The 21,986-nt window shown below is 37.3% G+C and overlaps 1 protein-coding gene across 1 annotated transcript in view; it reads right to left on the bottom strand.

Moving 5' to 3' along the window:
- The window catches only part of PTPN4 (protein tyrosine phosphatase non-receptor type 4), a gene marked incomplete at both ends in the record, with an annotated part of 165,389 nt that overhangs the window by 51,342 nt on the left and 92,061 nt on the right, over positions 1 to 21,986 (bottom strand). The window contains 2 exons of the mRNA XM_080688801.1: positions 15,533 to 15,691; positions 18,724 to 18,849. Coding sequence (XP_080544927.1) covers positions 15,533 to 15,691; positions 18,724 to 18,849 — 285 coding nt within the window. The remainder of the gene's footprint in view (positions 1 to 15,532; positions 15,692 to 18,723; positions 18,850 to 21,986) is intronic.

Below are 21,986 nucleotides of genomic sequence, written 5' to 3'. Positions count from 1 at the left end.
AAGTGGAAATATACTGAATTATATAATTGTTCAAAATATTCTTCATCCTCCCAGCTGCCATTAAGCTTGACCATGTGACTTGTTTTGGCCAATAAAATGTGGATAGAAGTGCAGGGTGTCACTTTTGAAAAAAAAATTATTATTATTATTATTATTATTATTATTATTATTAGCAGTACTGGGGATAGAAGCCAGGGGCATTCTACCTCTGAGCTATATCCCCAGCCCTACTTTTTATTCTTTATTTTTTTTAAAAAGGGTCTCACTGAGTTGCAAAGGGCCTCACTAAGTAGCCGAGGCTGTCCACGAACCACAATCCTCTTGTCTCAGCCTCCTAAATGCTGGGATTACAAGTGTGTCACCATGCCTGGCTTGAAAGAAAATTTTAAGAAACAGTTCGTGATTCCTTCTACTTTTTTCCTTCCCATGGCCAGGCGACTAGCTATGTCCCAAAAAGGGACTACTGTCACTTCCATCCTGGAATGAAGATAATGTGAAACAGTGCCACAACTGTCATATGACAGACAAGAAAAAAATAACCTCTGTTATAAGACAGTATAAGTTAGGTTCATTTGCTATCACAGCATAATTTAGCACAAGATAACTGAAAGGTCACTAACAGAATGGCCCCTGGACACACTCTTTATTAGTAGAGAAGGTGTGAATTTCTTTAGAGGTTGGCTGCTAAAAAAAAAAAAAAATCTGGTAGATATGGGGATTAACCAATGGTGTGGTTGTACATTTCCCCAGAGAAGATTTTTTTTTTTTTTTTTTTTTTTTTTGCGGGTCTGGGGATGGAACCCAGAGGCATTTGACCTCTGAGCTATGCCCCCTGCCCTATCTTTTATTCCTTATTTTGAAACTGGGTCTCACTGAGTTGCGGAGGGCCTCACTAAGTAGCTGAGGCTGTCTGCGAACCATGATCATCCAGTCTAAGGCTCCCGAATGCTGGGATTACAAGCGTGTGCCACCACGCCCGGCTCCCAGAGAAGATTAAGAAAACAGTTTTGAAAATTTCTAATAAAATATAATCACTAAGTCAGTAAATAGCAGTAACCTATACGCAATCTAGATATCTGTACAGAAGTACTTCAGAGCACAAATGCTCTAAATTCTGAAAGTCTATAAGGACATCATCACAACACACACTCACCCTTTTCAGCAAAAATTTACTGCTGTTTGCCTTAATGGCCGGGGAATCTAGATTCCAAACAGCAGTTTTTACTCTGTTCATTTCTACTGCCAATAACCCAAATCCCTAAGGATTAATACATTCAAGTGTTTCTAGACTAGAGAAATACTTCTGTAATTCAGAAGAGATCTCCATAGATTGCCTACTACATAGGATTAGGATAGATTAAAATGAACATCCCGGCTGGGCGTGGTGGCTCAAGCTTGTAATCCCAGCATTTGAGAGGCTGAGACCTGGAGGATCGCGGTTCGCGAACAGCCTCAGCTACTTAGTGAGGCCCTCTGCAACTCAGTGAGGCCCGGTTTCAAAATAAAGAATAAAAAACAGGGCAGGGGGTGTAGCTCAGAGGTCAAATGCCCCTGGGTTCCATCCCCAGACCCGCAAAAAAAAAAAAAAAAAAAAACCAAACAAAAAAACATCCCTGGCCGGGTGTGGTAGTGCACGCTTGTAATCCCAGCATTCGGAAGGCTGAGATTGGAGGATCGCAGTTCGCAGACAGCCTCAGCTAGTGAGGCCCTCTGCAACTCAGTGAGACCCAGTTTCAAAATAAAGAATAAAAAATAGGGCAGGGGGTGTAGCTCAGAGGTCTAATGCCCCTGGGTTCCCCCTCCCCCCGACCTTAAAAAAAAAAAAAAAAAAAAAGGACATCCCCTTAGTAAAACCTTACAGATTTCAGAAGTAGAGGATGAAGAGCCGGGCGTGGTGGCGCACGCTTGTAATCACCGTGCTTGGGAGGCTGAGACAGGAGGATTGCGCTGGTTCGGAGCCAGCCTTGCTGGCTTAAGAGACCCTGTTTCCACATAAAAAGTAAAAAAATAGGTCTGGGAGTGTAGCCCATGGGAGTGTAGCCTGGAGGCTTCCAGGAACCCCAGTACCACCAAAAAAAAAAAAAAAAAAAAAAAAGGTAGAGGATGAAAAGTCTCTAAAACTTATCAAAACCAAAGTCACTGGACTTCCATACATAATAAACAGCAGGTCTCTAAGCTAACTGAAACCTAAATATAATCACTTAGGCAAGATGATTAAAAATCACTCTGTATGCCATTCATTCAAGAGACTTTTGATCTCATCACATCATCAACAGGATTATAAGTTTGCACCACCACGCCTGGTTACAAAATAAGATTGTGCTAAAACTATTAAATCTTATATTTTCAAAATAGTTTCAGAAGTGATTTTTACTGTGTACTTCTGATTAGAAATCATTTCACTAAATCAATGGTTATAAATCCATGGCTGGAGTGTCAATTTTGGTCAACAGACAACTGGTTCATTCATCAGTTTTGTAAAAGCCATGTGTTAATGACTACATTTTAAAACTTAAATACAAGTTTGGATTTTCAGAATAAAAACTTTAGAAGCTCTAGGAAGAAGACTACATTTCCAGATGTCTTTTAAGCACTGGATAAAACCAAGTGGTAGTAATTGCCGTTGATGGGGCATGGGCACTCCAAAGAAATTCCCACCCACTATTGCTCATCAAAATCCACTGTGTATTTGAGAACAATCTTTCCTTAAACTTTCAGATAGACAGGAGGCACATTCAGGAAGGAAGCTCATGTATACAGACCTGGGTAGGGATATAAACCAAATTCTAAAGAAAAGGTAAGGAGAATGTAGTCTAGACAGAAGTAGAAGATAGAACAGTAAAACTATTTTGGGACGCAAACCCAACTACCTTCTTCTTGTATTTTGCAATATTCCTATTAAAGTAATTTCTCACAAAGTGGCAAATAAGCTTTTCAAATATCTGATAGCTTGATAGTTAAGTTGGTATGGGGAGCTATTCTTTTCTGTCTGCAGGTCTGAGGATGGAACCCAGGGGCATTCATACCTCCAAGCTACACCTCCTGCTCTATTTTTTATTCTTTGAGATGGGGTCGCACTAAGTTGCGGAGGGCCGCACTAAGTAGCCAAGGCTGAACGCAAAACCCTCTCTAAAGTAAAGGCTAAGAGCTATACTACTCTTTGGTATCTTTCCAAAAGAATTAAAGACAAGATATGACAATGATATATTCATACCCATGTTTATAGCAGCACAATTCAAAACAGCCAAAATATGGAATTAATCTACATGTCCTCCAACAGATGAATCAATAAAGAAAATGTGGTCTATACACATAATAGAGTTTTACTTAGCCATAAGAAATAATGCAATGTCACTTGCAGAAAAATGGATGCAACTAGAGAATATTATGCTAAGGGAGAGCAGCCAGTCTCAGAAAGGCAAGAATCATGTCTTCTCTCATATGTGGGAGAAAGAGAAAACTGGAAACAAAAGAGACTTCAGAAAACTTAGGAGTCCAGTAGAATAGTGGAAGGAGGTCAGAGTATTAAGGAGGGGAAGGGAAAAGAAGGCTTGAGGAGAGAAACAGATGAAATAATGTTATGATTATCTATGAAGACATTATTACCAATCTCACTTACATATAAAAGAAAGGAGGAGTGGGGAGCAGGGCAGAATGCAATGGGAAACATACCAAGTGATATGTACATATAAGAATGCATCACTTTGAATCTCAGTAGATGTATAACTAAAATACATCAATAAAGTCAGGCATGGTGGTGCACGCTTGTAACCCCGTGCCTGGGAGGCTAAGAAAGGAGAATTGCACAGGTTAGAAGCCAGCCTCAGTTCTTAGTGAGGCTTTCAGCAACTAAGTGAGACCCTGTTTCCAAATAAAAATATAAAAAAAAATGGGTCTGGGAGTGTAGCCCGGGGATAGAAGGGTTTCCAGGAACCCCAGTACCACCAAAAGTAAAAATGGGCTCAGAGATTAGCTCAGTGGTAGAGTATATGCTTAGAATGCTTGAGGCCCTGGATCCAATCCTTAGCACACACAAAAAGTAAAAAATCATAAATCATAATGTATAGATAAAATCCCTAAAAGTACTGACTCTATTTCAAAATAAAACAATAGTGCTGAGAGTGTAGTGCAGGTTATCTTAAAGCTTATCTTTAAAAAAATCTAAACCAAAGATGGCGACCGAGAAAAGCGGGGCTTAAGAGCCCCGCTAACAACCAATCTCCATTACCACAAAATCAGCGCCTTTCATAGCCAGAAAACACCATCACCAGAAAAACAAAAAAACCACCAGGCTCCAGAGAGAAAGCGGACTGAGAACAGAGCTCAGAGCCACAGAGGAGATACACGGGCCTCATGCCCGAGGACGCGGCAGCAGCCTCATACTGCTGGCGGCAGTGGCGACTTCACTGGACGGCTACAGCAAGCTGAGGTGAGCCGCTGCGGAACAGCCAGGCGGGATTTCTCGCCGCAGGTAAAATCTAAAGCTCCCAGTGGCTGAGCTCAGCACACGCTGCAGGGATTCAGAGTGGAAATCAAAACCAAGAAGAAATACGCCAGCCTCACGGCCAAGGGCATAGCAGCGGCGCCATATTGCCACTGGCGGCAGCAGCAGAGAATTCACCGAATCCAGTACAGCTACATCTGTGTACTCAAGAACAGTGAGTCAAATTGCGGGCCACAGAGGAGAAATCCCAGTACTGTACTCCCTGGGACTTGACCCAGTGGGGGAGGGGCGGTGGCAGAGATATCACACCATAGGAGAACGTGCAATCTGGCACCCCCCACAGTCTAAAGCAGCCTCTATCGACTCTCTGGGTCGGAGACTCTGTGATACAACCCAGTAAAGGAGTAGTGGGGTCTGAGATACTACTGACTCGAGATCCAGAACACCTTAAGTGAAGTCATAGTGACCCAAGGGAAGAACCCAGAGAAGGCACAAACTTCCGAAATCATGGGAAAGAGGAATAACACTGGAGCAATGAATGCCCACAACCCCACAACATCAGAACCCGATAAAACAGAAAATCAGAGATTTCTAGAAGATCAAATCAGGAAAATAACTGTAGAAATAATAGAGGTGCTTCGAAAAGAACTCAGAGAGCCAAAAAGAGATAAAGGATGCAATTAATGAAGTAAAGGCCTCAATTCAAAGCACAAACAACCGATTAGACCACATGGAGAACAGAATCTCGCTCTTAGAAGATGATCATTCCAAAAATGAACGCATAGTTTCTAATCTAGGAAAAAATATCCAACAGCAGGAATCTGACATTGAAGAAATATGGGTCCATTTTAAGAGAGCTAACCTAAGAATAATTGGAATAGAGGAGGGAAAAGAAAGTGAAACCAAAGGGATCAACAATCTCTTCAAGGAAGTAATAGCAGAAAATTTTCCAAATATAGAGCAAGAGGTTGATACACAGGTCCAGGAAACTTATAGAACTCCCTTTAGACAGGATCGGAGAAGAGGATCCCCACGCCACATAATTGTCAAAATGACCAATGTGGAAGCCAAGCAGAGAATCTTAAAGGCAACAAAAGCAAAGGGCCAAGTGACATTCAGAGGCAAACCAATTAGAATCACTCCAGACTTCCCAAACCAAGTCATGAGAGCCAGAAGGGCTTGGAGTAACATATTCCAAACTCTGAAAGAAAACAACTTCCAGCCAAAAATTTCCTACCCAGCAAAACTTTCTGTCAAATTAGATGGAGAAATAAGAATCTTCCATGACAAACAGAAACTGAAGGAATTTATGTCTTCAAAACCAGCACTAGAGAAAATACTCAAAGAGATTAACTACAAAGAAGAAATAGGTAACACACACCAGAACCAGAGAAACAAGATTTTCCATCCAACAGACAATTAAGATTGGTTATCTGTGGAGATTCATTACTTATGTTAGTCTTTTACTTATCTCTAAATGGTATTGTTTGCCTTTATTGTTGTTAATTTTTAGGACTTCTAGTTGGAATATTAATATACCTTCAGATATAGCATTTGGAAATATTTTATCCAATTCTATTAGTAACTGTTAACTCTGTTTACATTGTCTTTGGATATACAATATCTTTTTTATTTTTTAGGGAGTTTGTATATTCTTCTGTTGCCTGTGCCATTGAAATCATATCCAAGAAATCACTGCCAATTTCAATGTTGTGAGGTTTTATGACCCAGATTTTCTCCTAAAAGTTTATAGTCTTAAGATTTATATTTAGGTCTTTTATCTATTTTGAGTTAATATTTGTATATGGGATTAGGTAAGGGTCCAACTTTATTCTTTTCCATGTAATTATTATGTTTCAACAATATTTAGTTAAAAGATTATTACTTCTACCACCAAATGTTCGTGGAAACCTTGTCAAAAATAACTTGACAATATAGGGAAGAATTTAGCTCTAGGCTTTTATTTAACTCCAATGGTTTATATATCTGCCTTTAGAATAGTACTACACTGTTTCAATATTGTAGCTTTATATGGTTTGAAATCAGAAAATATATATCTTCTAGCTTTGTTCTTTTTCAAGATCGTTTTGGGTATCTAGAGTCCATATTCCATATTAGGATAGATTTTTTTTTCTGAAAAATAAATATATAAATATATGATAGTTTCACCTAAAAAAAAAATAGAAAAAAATATTCTCTGGTAAGAAAGAAAGTAAAAAGAAATATTGAAATGTTATCTTTAAGTCATCAAAAGCTTGGTATCAGACAAATGAAACTATTATGTGAGATTATCATTTTTAATTTTGGATAAATTGCTATAATACTAGATGTCAACCACTAAGTCAAGCATGGTAGGGAGGGATGGGGAGAGAATGGGGTGGGGATCGGGTGGGGGCTGACTGGGCGATGTGTGCATGTATGTCTACAAAAGTTTGTATCCCACTATGAGGTATGAATACAGTGCACCAAAAAAAAAAAAATCTAAACTATGGAGAGAAGAAAAATGGCAATGGAAAGACACAGCATATCTCACTAGCTGAAACAAATTAAAGACAACTACTGAGAAGGCAGTGTCTTAATAAACAAAATAAATATAGCTTACGACTCAAAACAGACACAGGGACTACGGTGGGAGAAATCCAGTAACTCTGAAGTGTGAGATCCACTGCAACACTGCAAAAGAGCGAGCGGAAGGTCCTGCTGCAGACGCAGGCAGCTGCTGGCACCATCACGGGCCACCGGCCCAAATGGGCTACCCGAGCAGCCCCAAGAATTTCAGAAAAAAACCCAAGAGTTTGAAAGCGGCCATAGAGCTCCAACATCTTAGGCTGCGAGCTCACCCAAACACCTGAGCGGCACCATTTGCCCACCAGAGGTGGCACCCGCAGAGGCCTAGGGAGACCTTCATCGACCCAGAACCAGACCTGATTACACCATGTGCGCAAAGAAAATCAGCAGGATCAAGAGGTGCAGCCAGCTCACCAGAGCCTAGGCTGGGCTGCCAGGTAACAGCATGAGCTCAGATGAGCCACAGGTCCCAGTGTGCACCACTGAGTACCACCGGACATGGTGAGAACTGTGTGTGACAATTGTGCGCTAAGGGACCAGGGAGACACAGGAAAGGTGCTTAAGGCACGATACCTGAACAGGGCCACAAGGGGTCACTCCAAGCAAATAAGAGATATTGGAATATACTCCAGAAGCTATCACAGCAAGCAGGCATTCAGAAATTATACCGACCGGCCCCATGTTAGTAAAGTAGTAGGACTGTTTCTTTTTCTTCTTTTCTTCCTTGTTTTTGTTTGTTTGTTTTCAGTTTTGGGGGGTTTGTGGTTTATTGTCTTGGGGGATTTTTTTTCTTTTTTCCTTTTATTTGGGTTTCTTGTCTGTTTGGTTGATTCACATTATTATCTCACACAGTTGCTAGTTCCATTTTATTTTAATCCTGTTGTTTTTCTTAATCCTATTTGTGCTCTTTTGGTTGCTTATTTTTGTTTTTGTTGATGTTGTTTATATTTGATATATAATAGTTAGCCTTTGTATCTTATTTTGTTATTTTACTCGTATTTGTTTGCTCCTTCCCATTCCTCCTACAAAATTCTCCACTCCAGCCTAGCTACTATCTTCTCTCAAAGCTCTCTTTGTCCTTTAACTGTACCTCTTTGTCTAAAATTCAAACTTTATCACAACTCCATACTTAAATATTCTACTAAGTAAAAGAGTCCTACTATCCAAACTTCTCCCATTCTCAACCGGATACAACCTTAGTATATTTAAATTCTTCCTCAACCTGATTATATCCTCTACCTTACCCGACTCTTGCATCCATCACCCTAACTACTCCACCATCACTCAACTCTCACCACTGGATAAAGTACTGCTTACCTGCGGACTCTTCTAAATTCTTACTACTAAGCCTGAATTAAACATAATACCCACAAACGATGGGAAGACATCAGAAAAACGGGCCTGAGAACCTTGAAAATATGAGGAATAGGAAAAGTGATGAGATAACAGAAATCACGAATACTGACCTACAAGAAATACAAGAAGGGGAGTTCTGAGTCTTGATCTACAATATGATGAAAGGATTTAAAACAAGTCTATAGGAGATGAAAAAAATTAGAAACACTAAGAAAGAATCAGAAGGAGGTCTGGAATGAAATGAAAAGAGTCAATAAATGAAATGAACATAGCAATAGAAAGAAATTCTGGAAGATTAGATTAAATACAAAGTAGAATATCACAGAAGACAGTTCATCCAAAACCGAAAACATAGTCAACAACACACAGAAGTCATTACAGCAACAAAACCTAAATATCCAACAACTATGGGACAACATGAAGCGTCCTAACTTATGGATAAAAGGCACTGAAGAAGGGATAGAGGTACAGATCAAGAGCATTCGTAATCTCTTCAGAGAAATAATTTCAGAGAATTTTCCAAACATGGAAAGACACTTGGATCTTCATGTCCAGGAGACATAAAGAATACCATTAAGACAAGATCAAAGAAGGACCTCCCCACGCCACATAATAGTCAAAATGACCAACATAGAGGCCAAGGAAGGAATCTTAAAAGAGTGAGAACAAAAGGATGGGTGACATATAGGGAACAACAATAAAAATCACCCCAGACTATACAACCCAAGTCATGAATGCCAGAAGAGACTGGTATGATGTGATTCAGACTCTGGAAGAAAACAACTTCCAACCAAAACTGCTATATCCAGCAAAACTATTATTCAAAATTGATAGAGAAACAAAAGTGTTTCAAGATAAATAGAATCTCAAAAAATTCATGAATTCAAAGCCAATACTAGAGAAAATACTTAAAGAAATAAACCATGAAGAAGAAAAAAGAAGCAGACTTCAGAACCAGTGAAGAGAGAAAGGCAATCAGTGGGACATCTAAGTAAATTAGAAACAACAGGCTACCAAACAGAAGACAGAACAAAAAATGACAGAAAACAAAAATCATATTTCAATAATAACTTTGAATGTCAAAGGACTTAACTCACCAATTAAAAGACATAGACTGGCAATGTGGATTTAAAAACATAATCCAAATATATGCTGTTTGCAAGAAACTCACCTAAGAGCCAAAGACATTCACAGACTGAAAGTGAAAGGATGGAAAAAGATATACCATGCTAATAAAGACCAAAAATGGGTAGGGGTAGCAACGATGATCTCCAACAAAACAGACTTAAACACATCAGAAGAGACAAATCAGGGCACTTCCTGTTATTAAAAGGAACAATCCACCAAGAAGATATGATAGTAAATGTTTATGCCCCAAATGTGGGTGCACCCATATTTGTAAAACAAACCCTCCTGGACATCATATCTCAAATAGACCCAAATACAATAATTCTGGGAGACTTTAACACACCTCACACACCACTGGATTGATCTTCAAGGCAAAAGATGAGTAAAGACTAAAACTAAAGGAAACTAAAAACCAAATGGATCTAATAAACATATACAGAATATTTCAACCAGAAACTACAGAATACACATTCTTCTCAGCAGCCCATGGAACCTTCTCCAAAATAGATCACATCCTGGGACAAAAAGCAAGAACCAGCAAATTCAAAAGATGTAATATAATTCCTTGCATCTTTTTTAGACCATAATAGAATGAAAGTAGAAATCAACAACAGGAAACCCAAAAGAAACTATTTAAATACATGGAGATTGAATGATATACTACTGAATGATGAATGGGTAAGACCAGAAATTAGGGAAGAAATAAAGAAATTTTTGGAAATAAATGAAAATAGAGACACAATTTACCAAAATCTATGGGGCACTTTGAAGGCAGTATTAAGAGAAAAGTTTATATATAGCATTGAGTGTCCACATAAGGACAGAGAATCGCCAAGTAAACAACCTACTGACACAACTCAAGGACCTAGAAAGACACAACAGTCTAATCCCAAAGCCAGCAGAAGGCAGGAAATTATTAAAATCAGATCAGAAATAAATGAAATAGAGAACAAGAAAACAAAATTCTGGTTCTTTGAAAAGATTAGTAGAATTGATAAACTCCTGGCCAACCTAACCAAAAGAAAGAGAGAATCAACTCAGATTATTAAAATCAGAAATGAAAAAGGAGACATCACCACAGACAGTGGAGAAATTCAAAGGATTATCAGAAACTATTTTGAAAATTTATACTCCATTAGACTAGAAGAAATGGAAGAAATCGATAGATTTCTAAGCACATATAACCTACCTAAACTGAACCAAGAGGATATAACAAGCCTAAACCAACCAATAGCAAGCAAAGAAATAGAAATGGTGATAAAAATTCTACTGTAAAAGAAAAGCCCAGGCCCTGATGGATTTCCAGCTAAATTCTACAAAACCTTCAGTGAAGAACTAATATCAATACTTCACAACTTGTTCCGGGAAATTGAAAGAGATGGAATTTTCCCAAATTCCTTTTATGAGTCCAGTATCACATTAATCCCCAAACCAAATAAAGATACTTCAAGAAAGGAAAATTACAGACCAATATCCCTAATGAATAAAGATGCAAAAATTCTAAATAAGATACTAGCTATACACATTCAAAACCATATCAAAAGAATAGTACACCATGACCAAGTTGGTTTCATCCCAGAAAAACAAGGCTGGTTCAACGTACACAAATCAATACATGTTATTCACCACATTAACAGAACCAAGAAAAAACACATCACCATATCAATAGATGCTGAAAAAACATTCAACAAAATCCAACACCTATTTATGTTAAAAACACTGCAGAAAACTGGAATAGAAGGAATATATTTCAACATCATTAAGGCAATATACAACAAACCCAAAGCCAACATCATACCGAATGGGGAAAAACTGCAAGAATTTCCTCTAAAATCAGGAACAAGACAAGGATGCCCACTATCACCACTCCTTTTCAATATAGTTCTTGAGACTTTTGCCGCAGCAATAAGAGAAGGAAATCAAAGGAATTCAAATAGGAAGAGAGGATGCTGGGCGTGGTACGGTGCACGCTTGTAATTCCCTTGCTTGGGAGGGGGAAGACAGGAGGATCATGCAGGCTTAAAGCCAGCCGTGCTGGCTTAAGAGACCCTGTTTCCAAATAAAAATATAAAATAGGTTTGGGAGTGTAGCCCAGAGGTAGAAGGGCTTCCAGGAACCTCAGTACCACAAAACAAAAACAAAAACCAAAAAAAAAAAAGGAAGAGAGGAATTAAAATTATCCTTATTTGCAGATGACATGATCCTTTATCTAGAAGACCCAAAGAACTCAACCAAAAGACTTCTGGAGCTGATTAAAGAATTCAGTAAAATTGCAGGATACAAAATAAACCTAAAGAAATCAGTGGCTTTTCTTTATGCCACAATGAAAGAAATAAGAAAACAATTCCATTCACCATAACCTCAAAACCAATAAAATACCTGGGAATAAACCTAACCAAGACCTAAAAGACCTCTACAACAAAAACTATAATAACATTAAAGAAAAAAAAAAACAGAAGACATTGGAAGATGGAAAGATCTCTGTTGCTCATGGATAGGCAGAATAAATGTCATCAAAATGGCCATTCTGCCAAAAGTGATCTATAGATTCAATGCAAATCTCATTAAAATACCAATGACATTCTTCATTGACCTAGAAAAATCAATCATGAATTTTATATGGAGAAAGAAAAGACTCAGAATAGCCAAAGCAATTCTTAGCAATAAGAACCATGCAGGAGGCATCACAATCCCAGACTTCAAATTATACTACAGATCAATAGTAGTAAAAACAGCATGGTATTGGCACAATAACAGGCATACTGACCAGTGGAACAGAATAGAAGATACAGAAACAAATCCACACACCTACAGTCAATTAATCTTTGACAAAGGGGCCAAACTCATACGCTGGAGAAAGGACAGCCTTTTCATCAAATGGTGCTGAGAGAACTGGCTATCCATTTGTAGAAAGATGGAACTGAATCCTTATCTCTCACTGTGCACAGAAATCAACTCGAGATGGATCAAAGACTTAGAAATTAGACCAGAGTCTATGAAGTTATTAGAGGAGGACACAGGCTCAACACTCCAACATATAGGCACAGGCAGTAACTTTCTCAATAAGACCTCCCAAGTTCAGGAAATTAAAGCAAGAATTAACAAGTGGAATGGCATCAAACTAAAAAGTTTCTTCTCATCAAAGGAAACCATCAAGAACCTAAAGAGGAAGTCTACAGAATGGGAGAAGATCTTTACCAGCCACCACTCTGATAGAGGGTTAATATCCAGAATATACAAAGAGCTCAAAAGACTCCACCCTAGGAAAACAAACAATCAAGAAATGGGCAACTGAACTGAATAGACACTTTACAAAAGAAGAGATACAAATGGCCAATAGATACATGAAAAGATGTTCAATATCATTAGCCATAAGGGAGATGCAAATTGAAATTACGCTGAGATTCCATCTAACTCTAGTCAGATTGGCAAGCATAAAGAAATCAAGTAACAACAAATGCTGGCGAGGATGTGGGGAAAGAGGAACTCTTTTACACTGTTGGTGGGAGTGCAAACTAGTTCAGCCACTATGGAGATCAGTGTGTAGATTCCTTAGAAAACTGGGAATAGATCCACCATATGATCCAGCTCTACCACTCCTGGGTATTTTTTCCAAAGGGGTTGAAATCAGAGAACTACAGTAACATATGCATATCTATGTTTATAGCAGCACAATACATAATTGCCAAAGTATGGTGTAGGACCAGAGTGGAGCCATGACAGGCTTCATCCATACAGCAAACGCTAGGCCTGACTTTCAGTTTCCCAGGAATACAACTAACAGTTAAGTGTCAGTTTTGGCACCTGGGTCAGGATGAAAAACTCCCAATCAACCTCAGGAGGCACAAATCAAATGGGAGGCACCAAGTATCTTGTCCAGTTGCTTGTGATAACAGCAGCAAAGATTCCTTTTCGTTTTAGATAACTTCTTTGTAAATCACAGCCTGAGTGACTGAAATGTATAAAACTGCCTTGAAAGAAAGACTCGGGGTCCTTGTCAAGACTCCACTGCGTTGGAGGGACTTGGACCCTAGCTTGAGCTAGTTCCCCAATAACCCCCCCTTCCTGTCTTTGCACTATTGTGTGTGGTGGTGGTCTCTCTCCCCCAGGGGTCCCGGACTTTGAGTATAACAATGGAACCAATCCAGGTCTCCATCAACAGATGAATGGATTTCAAAATTATGGGAAATACACACAATGGAATTCTACTCAGCTATAAAGAAGAACAAAATCACGTCATTCACAAGAAGATGGAAAGACCTGGAGAACATTATGTTAAGTGAGATCAGCAAAGCACAGAAAGAGAAGGGACATATGTTTCCTCTAATATGCCCAAACTAGGGAGCATTGGGGATACTACAGGGACTCCAGATAAGGGAAGGAATATTTCATCTAAGTTTGAATAAAATGATAGGAGAAGTAGAAGGCTGAATTTGATTAATGGAGGAACTACATCCAAACATGTGTAAAAGAATGAATATAGCATGGATACCCTGGAAACTCATTGTTGGTAGGGGGAAAGGGAAAACGGGGTGGGGGGAATAGGGCACCAAGCACAGTTTAAATGTATACCACTTATTTCAAAATAAATAAATTAAAAAAAATCTAAATTATGTATAAGTTAAAATGCTAAACATCAATTGCTAAAGTATTCTTGGCTCCTTAAAAGCAGCAAAAGATAATATATTTGAGTCTATTAAATGTATTTTCAGCTGGGTGTATTCCCAGCATTTGGGAGTCTGAGACAGGAGGATCCCAGTTTGTGGACAGCTTCAGCTACTTAGTGAGGCCCTTTGCAACTCAGTGAAACCGTGTTTCAAATAAAGAATAAAAAAACCGAGATGGGGCTGTAGCTCGGAGGTAGAATGCCCCCTGGGTTCCATCCCCAGTACCATAAAACAAAACCAAAACACAGGAACAATTTAAGATTGCATTCATTGCATTCTTCTGGATGTTAAATAAACATTAAATTAATAAATATAGAGTACTAAGAGTTAAAATTCTAATTGGTATGTGATTATAATATAAGGCTATAGAATTTTTAGGTTGTGTTTTGACAAACAAGTATTAAGAACATAAAATGTTTTATCTTATTTAAAAGAATTAATATATCTACATTCAAACATTTTTATAAGGTTTTTTTTTAAGTTGAAAGTTTAAAAACTTGTTACAACAAAAGGAAACCCAATAAATAATAGTAGGTATCTATAGGTATGAGGTGTTTTAATGAAAATGTTAAAAGAGGGAAATGCTTTTAGATGGGAAAGGATTTTGTATGGCCAAATTCTGTTTTAAATGACTGAATTATCTCATAGGGGGAAGAAAGAGCAAAATCACAAAGTTAAGCAAGTCTTAATGATTTTATAGGATAAAATTTAGGAGAGAAATTTTGTATGTGTAGTAAAGCTGTTTAAAATTCATTTTACCTAGACTGCTGCAGCCTCTGGAATTAATTTCTTTCTTTCTTTCTTTCTTTCTTTCTTTCTTTCTTTCTTTCTTTCTTTTTTTTTTTTTTTGGTAGTACTGGATGGAACACGGGTATTCTATGTCTGAACTATATACCCAGTCCTATTTTATTTATTTTGAAACAGGTTCTCAATAAGTTGAGGTGGTCTTTGATAAGTTCCCGAGGCTGGATGCAATCTGTAATCATCCTGTCTTGGCCTCCCAAGCACTGGGATTACGGTGATTATATTACCATACTTGGCTTATATACTCCATTTCTAAATAATTTTTTTAAAATAAGTAAACTCCAGGTTCACTACCCCAACTTCTTGACCACAGTGCTATAATATCTACACAAATATTTGAGTATAAGCACTAAATATAAAGAACAATCAGCAACCAGGGGTTAGAGAAAAAGGAGAAAACAAAACTCTTAGGGATAAATATGTACATTTACAAATATATAAACATTCAGCAATTGCATAAATACCATCTTGTATCAAATACCCTAATTTCCCAGATTACTTCAAATTAAGCAATTTGAAGCATTTGAAAATACAAAATTAGGAAGCAAAATAAAAAAGTTCTTACAATGATGATTCCAGAATTATGCTATTAGCTTGTGTTGATGATGGAGATCTCTGATTCACAAAATTTTCACTTGGGGAAGTATGAACCACATGGTCTACCAAATGACCAACTGAAGATGGTCGCAATCGGGTTCCCTCTTGTGTGAATACAGAATTGCGACTAAATGAAGAAGAAGAAAAACTGAATAAAAATATGGTTTAATTAAACTTTTCCAAGTTTCTTAATTCTATGACTCCATAAGTCATTGGGTAGTGTTTTGGAAACTATGTTGACTAAGGGGAGTCTCTGACATAAACAGAGAGAACACAGAATGGGAAGTCAGGATCTGAAATGCAGTCAACAACCTGCTACCAGGATAATCATTTATTATCTCTACCCTAGTGTCTATATTTTAGTATCTTAGTCGAAATTTACAAAATTGATTAAAGTAAATGCCCTAGAAACATCTAGTCCTAATTATCTTTCAATTCTTATATTTTTATTTATGGGATACTGAGTCCTAAGAATAGACAATGACTTGTATTTCCATCCTTAAAAGTGTCTTTTATATAACTATTGCCATTTTAATTAATAATTGCAATAGATATTACAACATATTGTGTACTAGGCACTGTTTTAAGAATTTTATAAGCCAGGCATGGTGGTGCATGCTTGTAATCCCAGTATTTGGGAGGCTGAGACAGGAGGATCATGGTTTTGGAACAGCCTCAGCTACTTAGTGTGGTCCTTTCCAACTCAGCGAGAGACTGTTTTAAAATAAAGAATATGCCGGGTGTGGTGGCGCACGCTTGTAATCCCCGCGCTTGGGAGGCAGAGACAGGAGAATTGCGCTGGTTCAAAGCCAGCCTTGCTAGCTTAAGAGACACTGTTTCCAAATAAAAATATAAAAATAGGTCTGGGAAGTGTAGCCCCGATGTAGAAGGGTTTCCAGGAACCCAAGTACCACCAAAAAATAAAAATAAAAAAAGTAAAGAATAAAATATTGGGCTGGGCATGCATCTCGGAGGAAAAATGCCCCTGGGTTCCATCCCAAGTATCTCAAAAAAAAAAAAAAAAAAAAGAATTTTACATATTACTTCATTTAATCTTCAACACTGTATGACAGCTATTGTAACTTTGTAGATGAGTAAAATGAGATGAAAATTAATTAACTTCTCCAAGGTTCAAACAACTTAGTTTTCCTGTTTTTTAACCAACACGCTGTGCTGTCTCTTTAAGAATTAAATAATTTTTGCCAGGCATGGTGGTGCATGTTTGTGATCCCCGTACTTGGGAGGTTTAGACAGGAGGATCTGGGATTACGGGCAGCCTCAGCTACTTGGTGAGGCCCTTTGCAACTCAGTGAGACCCTGTTTCAAAGAATAAAATAGGGCTGGGGCATAACTTGGAGGTAGAATGCCTCTGGGTTCTGACCCCAGTATGCAAAAAAAAAAAAAAAAAAAAAAAAAAAAAAATTAAACAATTTTCAAATCATATCTAAAATTGTTCTGTTACTCAGAAAACTTAATGAGAGCTACTGCTAATCAGTTACTTGAATCATCTGGTTTAAATTTACTGTGTCTTCTACAAATCACTATAATCATTTATTGGTGCTAAAAGAGCAGAAAAAGGAGGTTCTGAAATTTCTTCAAACACGCTGATGAATCTCTGAGTACATGCAATATTTTATAAGGAAAAAAGACTTAGCAACCTGCAATTGAATTGGCAAGTTAGAAACTAATGAATCAAGTTTTTTTTTTTTTTTTTTTTTTGCGGGTCTGGGGATGGAACCCAGGGGAATTTGACCTCTGCGTTACACCCCCTGCCCTATTTTTTATTCTTTATTTTGAAACCAGGTCTCACTGAGTTGCAGAGGGCCTCACTAAGTAGCTGAAGGTGTCCGCAAACTGTGATCCTCCAGGTCTCAGCCTCTCAAATGCTGGGATTACAAGCGTGCGCCACCACGCCCGGCTAGGAATCAAATTTTTCTAGCAGTAAGAAAGACACCTAGGTATAAAGTTGTGTAAACCATCTAGTTCATATACATACCTTTTATGTTCAATATGGTAGTTTATTCCTCAGACAACAACACCTACCAGTTTACTTTCAGAGGTTAGTACAAATTTATTGAACATTAATGTGTATAAAATATTTCTAAAGGAAGAGTTATTCAAGTCTTGTATAAATTTAAGTATAAGTTAACCTTTCAGGTTAACCAAGTATGTTAATATGCTGAGACACATCTGTTTACCATTATTTTAATTACATATAACACACTTGTTAATTTTATAAAATTAACACAATCAGCATCTTTGGCTATAGGCTTCTTATGTATTACTAGTAAGTACACCAAAAATATACAGCTTCTGGGAAAAATGCTAGGCTGAAGGATATACTCAGTAAGTACTGAATCACAAGTTCTTAGCACAGCTACACCTAAGCTTATGAGCATTAGTGTTGGAAATTCTTTTCTAGGTCACAGAAAGAATGAGGTGGGCTTTTCTGTTTTGCTTTTGCAGTGAGAAACCAGGGTCTTGCACCTAGGCAAGCACTCTACCATTGAATTACATCCCCAACCCTGGGCTGGGTTTGTAAGTAAGAGAAAGGCAATCACCACTAAGGCATATTTATTTACTTACATTTACTAATTTATTTTTTTGTGGTACTGGGGATGGATCTCAGAGGCATTCTACCTCTGAGCTACACACCCAGCCCAATTTACTTTTTATTTTCATACAGGGTCTTGCTAAATTTTTTAGGCTGGTCTTGGATCTGTGATCCTCCTGTCTAATTCTCCAAAGTACTAGGATTACGAGCGTGTGCCACATGCCCTGCTTAAAGTATTTTTAAACAATTATGCTTCCTCAGAAATTCTGCTGGGAATGTACATGGAAAATGATTATATAGACAACAATCATATAAGATTTAAAACCCACTAATAGATCTTAACTAGTTCCCTAGTTACCCTTACTGTAAATATCAACTACTGAGGAAATTCAGGGTCCTTCTTCAATACTCCTCATTCCTCAAGGCTATTCCATGCCACTTTTGCAATGAACAGCAGGAAAAGAACAAATAATGCTCTGAAACAACAAAAATATTTGACCCAAAGAGCTAATTTCTTAAACATATTTTGGCCTTCAGGCAATGAAAACATATAGCTAATAGTTAGAAATCAGCAAAATGGAAACTTGAGGACAGTTTGTACTTACTGATTAGGCGTTCCAGGTGGAGACCGTGATGGAAGGCTTTGTGTTTCTAACTTGTCATCAGATATTGAATTTCTGCTTACTACTTCCCAATCCATTAATTTCCGTGCCAAAGGCTTACTTGGAGATCTGTAGAAATAATTTAAATAATATTTTGTTTTATAGGCCAACCTATGAATCAAACCCTAAAATTGTTTCAATAGATTATATTCTAGTCAACATCTTACTTATAATAAATTAATTCATTTAGATGTTATTGACCAAATCATTTCCTTAAAAAGTACTTTTCTTTTATTAGAAAGTAAAGACAGGCCATGAAAGAATATAACAGAGAATAGAGAAGAAAAAGAAAATATGAGAAGAAAAAAAACAAACTAAATGTTTTCTCAGATGTTCTCAGTATTATTGCTATTGCCCATTCCTAGAGTATATGAAACTTTATCTTTTTTTGGATGTACTGAATAATTTCTACCAATTTACCTGAATGTCTTTAAATCCTAAAGCTCTGCCTCAGCGACTATAGGACAAAAAAATGGTAATTACACATATGACATTTTTTGGGGAGGTCCTGGGAAGTGAACCCAGAGGCATTCTACCTCCAAGATACACTCCCAGCCTCTTTTATTGTTTTGAAACAGGTTCTTGCTAGGTTGCTGAAAATCTCACTACATTGCTGATGCTGGTCTGGAACCTGTGCCCCCCCCTGTTTCAAACAACTCAAGTACTGAGATTACAGTGTATACCACCAAGCCCAGCTACATCTATTTGTAGTTCTACGTTTCTTATATATAGTAGACAAGTAAAATTTTTTCATTTCTTTTTTACAAAAATATTTTGGGAAGATAATTACTGTGTCTTGAGGTAAAGAGTAGAATAATATGTTTTATTACCTATTTATATAAGTGTCAGCTACCATAATGATAAATATGAGAACTAAAAATAACTGTTAAGAAAAAGATCTTGATATCTTTGCAAGATCAAAAGATACTGATTTACACAGAGATCATAAGCCCTTAGAATATTAAAAACGTTAACTAAGCCAGGCATGGTGGCACATGCTTGTAATCCCCGCGCTTGGGAGGCGGAGACAGGAGGATCACGTAGGCTCAAAGCCAGCCGTGCTGGCTTAAGAGACCCTTTCTCCAAATTTTAAAAAGTATAAAAATAGGTCTGGAAGTGTAACCCGGTGGTAGAAGGGTTTTCAGGAACCCCAGTACCAAAAAAAAAAAAAAAAAAAAAAAAAAAGTTAAATAAGTCTTTTTCATATTAAAATTCAGATATTGGCCAAAATTCACTAAAAATGTATGACATCTATTTAAATGACTTTTAGACATGCAGAGTTATATAGAGGCTAATAAGTTACTTATATCAAATATATAATAAATCATCTTACGAAAAGCTTATTTTTATTGATGTATATACAATCAATGTTCTTTTCTACAATATATCATAATAAAAAAAATATACCCTGTGATCCTACTAAAAAAACTAGGTAATAAAAATTTAGGTGAAGACCAGTGAAAATCCTATAAATTGTTTTAAAGAGGACTATATTAATGAATTGTTTTAACAATTAATGAATTTAGTTTAATGAAGACCAGGATTCAATGGTCTTCATTATGTGAATTGTGGATTTTTCAATAAAATAAATTAGTGCACTGAAGAGCTTTTCCTTTTTAGCTATCAGGATTGCTCCCTCACAGTTGGCCTTCTTTAATTTCGCTCCTCATATACTATGTATATACATTTTTGTATAAATAAAAAATTATCAAGCAAGGCACAAAGTAATATTACATTGAAACAACAAAATCATTACATAGCAAATTCTAATTTCACTGCCAGCCAAAAATTCCTTTCCAATATGTTAAATATGTAATATGAAAGATAGACTGGCCTAAAAAGCATAAGGTTAATTAAACAGTATTCCAGAAAGTGTCATGCACATAGAAGGAAGCATTAAAATAATTATGAGCTGGGCATGGTGGCGCACACTTGTAATCCCCGCGCTTGGGAGGCAGAGACAGGAGGATCGTACAGGTTCGAAGTCAGCCTCGCTGGCTTAAGAGACCCTGTTGACAAATAAAAATATAAAGTAGGTCTGGGAGTGTAGCCTGGAGGTAGAAGGGTTTCCAGCAACCCCAGTACCACCATACACACACACAATACTTATATGAGTAAAAAAGAACAATAATCAATATTTAAAATCATGATGAGTAGGCCTGAATCCTAGGTTTGGCCTTCCATTAGCTAAATCATTTAAGTTTATGTATTTAAATTTACTAGTACACTGCAATTTTTGTTGTTGTTGTTGTTGTTGGTGGTGGTGGTGGTGGTGGTGGTGTGTGTGTGTGTGTGTGTGTGTGTGTGTGTGTGGTACTGGGATGGAACCCAAGGGCATTCTACCTCTGAGCTACACCCCAGCCCTATTTTTTATTCTTTACTTTGAAAAAAGGTCTCCCTAAATTGCAGAGGGCTAGGAAGCTGAAACTGTCTGTGAATCAAGAGCCTCCTGTCTCAGCCTCCCAAGTACTAGGATCACAAGCATGAGCCACCATGCCCAGCTACTATGATGTTTATGATCTTTCTTACCTCTAAATTTTATGATTTTCAAGTATCTAAATTTTCAGTGCAATGTTTCAGTCTATCAATTTTATGAAACCATGATTAACTTACTTATGAATGCAAACCACAAAAGTGTTCTATTACTTCAGGAATTCATAGCTAAAACTTCTTTGGCATGATGACATATCCTTAACTTAAAAACTGCCGGGTATGGGGGTGTATGCTTTTAATCCCAGTGCTTGGGAAGCTAAGACAGGAGGATCGCACAGGTTCAAAGTCAGCCTCAGCAACTTACTTAGTGCCGCTCTCAGCAACTTAGTGAGAACCTGTTTCCAAATAAAGTATAAAATAAGTCTGGGAATACAGCCCAGAGGTAAAAATAGCCCCTGGGTTTTACTCCAGTACCACCAAAACAAAACAAACAATAAAAAAACACACAAAACTAATGGGCATTTTCTTAAAGAAGTGGAATGTTATCAGTCAAAACAAAAATAAAAAACTTGACTTAGATTTCATTTTCTGCAAATGCACTCAAAGCAATTTAAGCATATTTACCTTAACATGAGTTGAAATGGAAAATTATTCATCTTAGTCAAAATAAAATGAAAATATATTATCTCATTGAATTTTTAAAATAAAAACTTAAACTTAGCCATAACTTTCCACTTACGGATGTTCCAATAGTAAAAGCCCCTAAGGTTTAC

The sequence above is a fragment of the Muscardinus avellanarius genome, assembly GCF_963383645.1.
Source record: "Muscardinus avellanarius genome assembly, chromosome: 2".
NCBI classification, from domain to species: Eukaryota; Metazoa; Chordata; class Mammalia; order Rodentia; family Gliridae; genus Muscardinus; species Muscardinus avellanarius.
The sequence above is the reverse complement of the archived record's forward strand: the minus strand, read 5'-3'. Positions and strand labels throughout refer to the sequence as shown.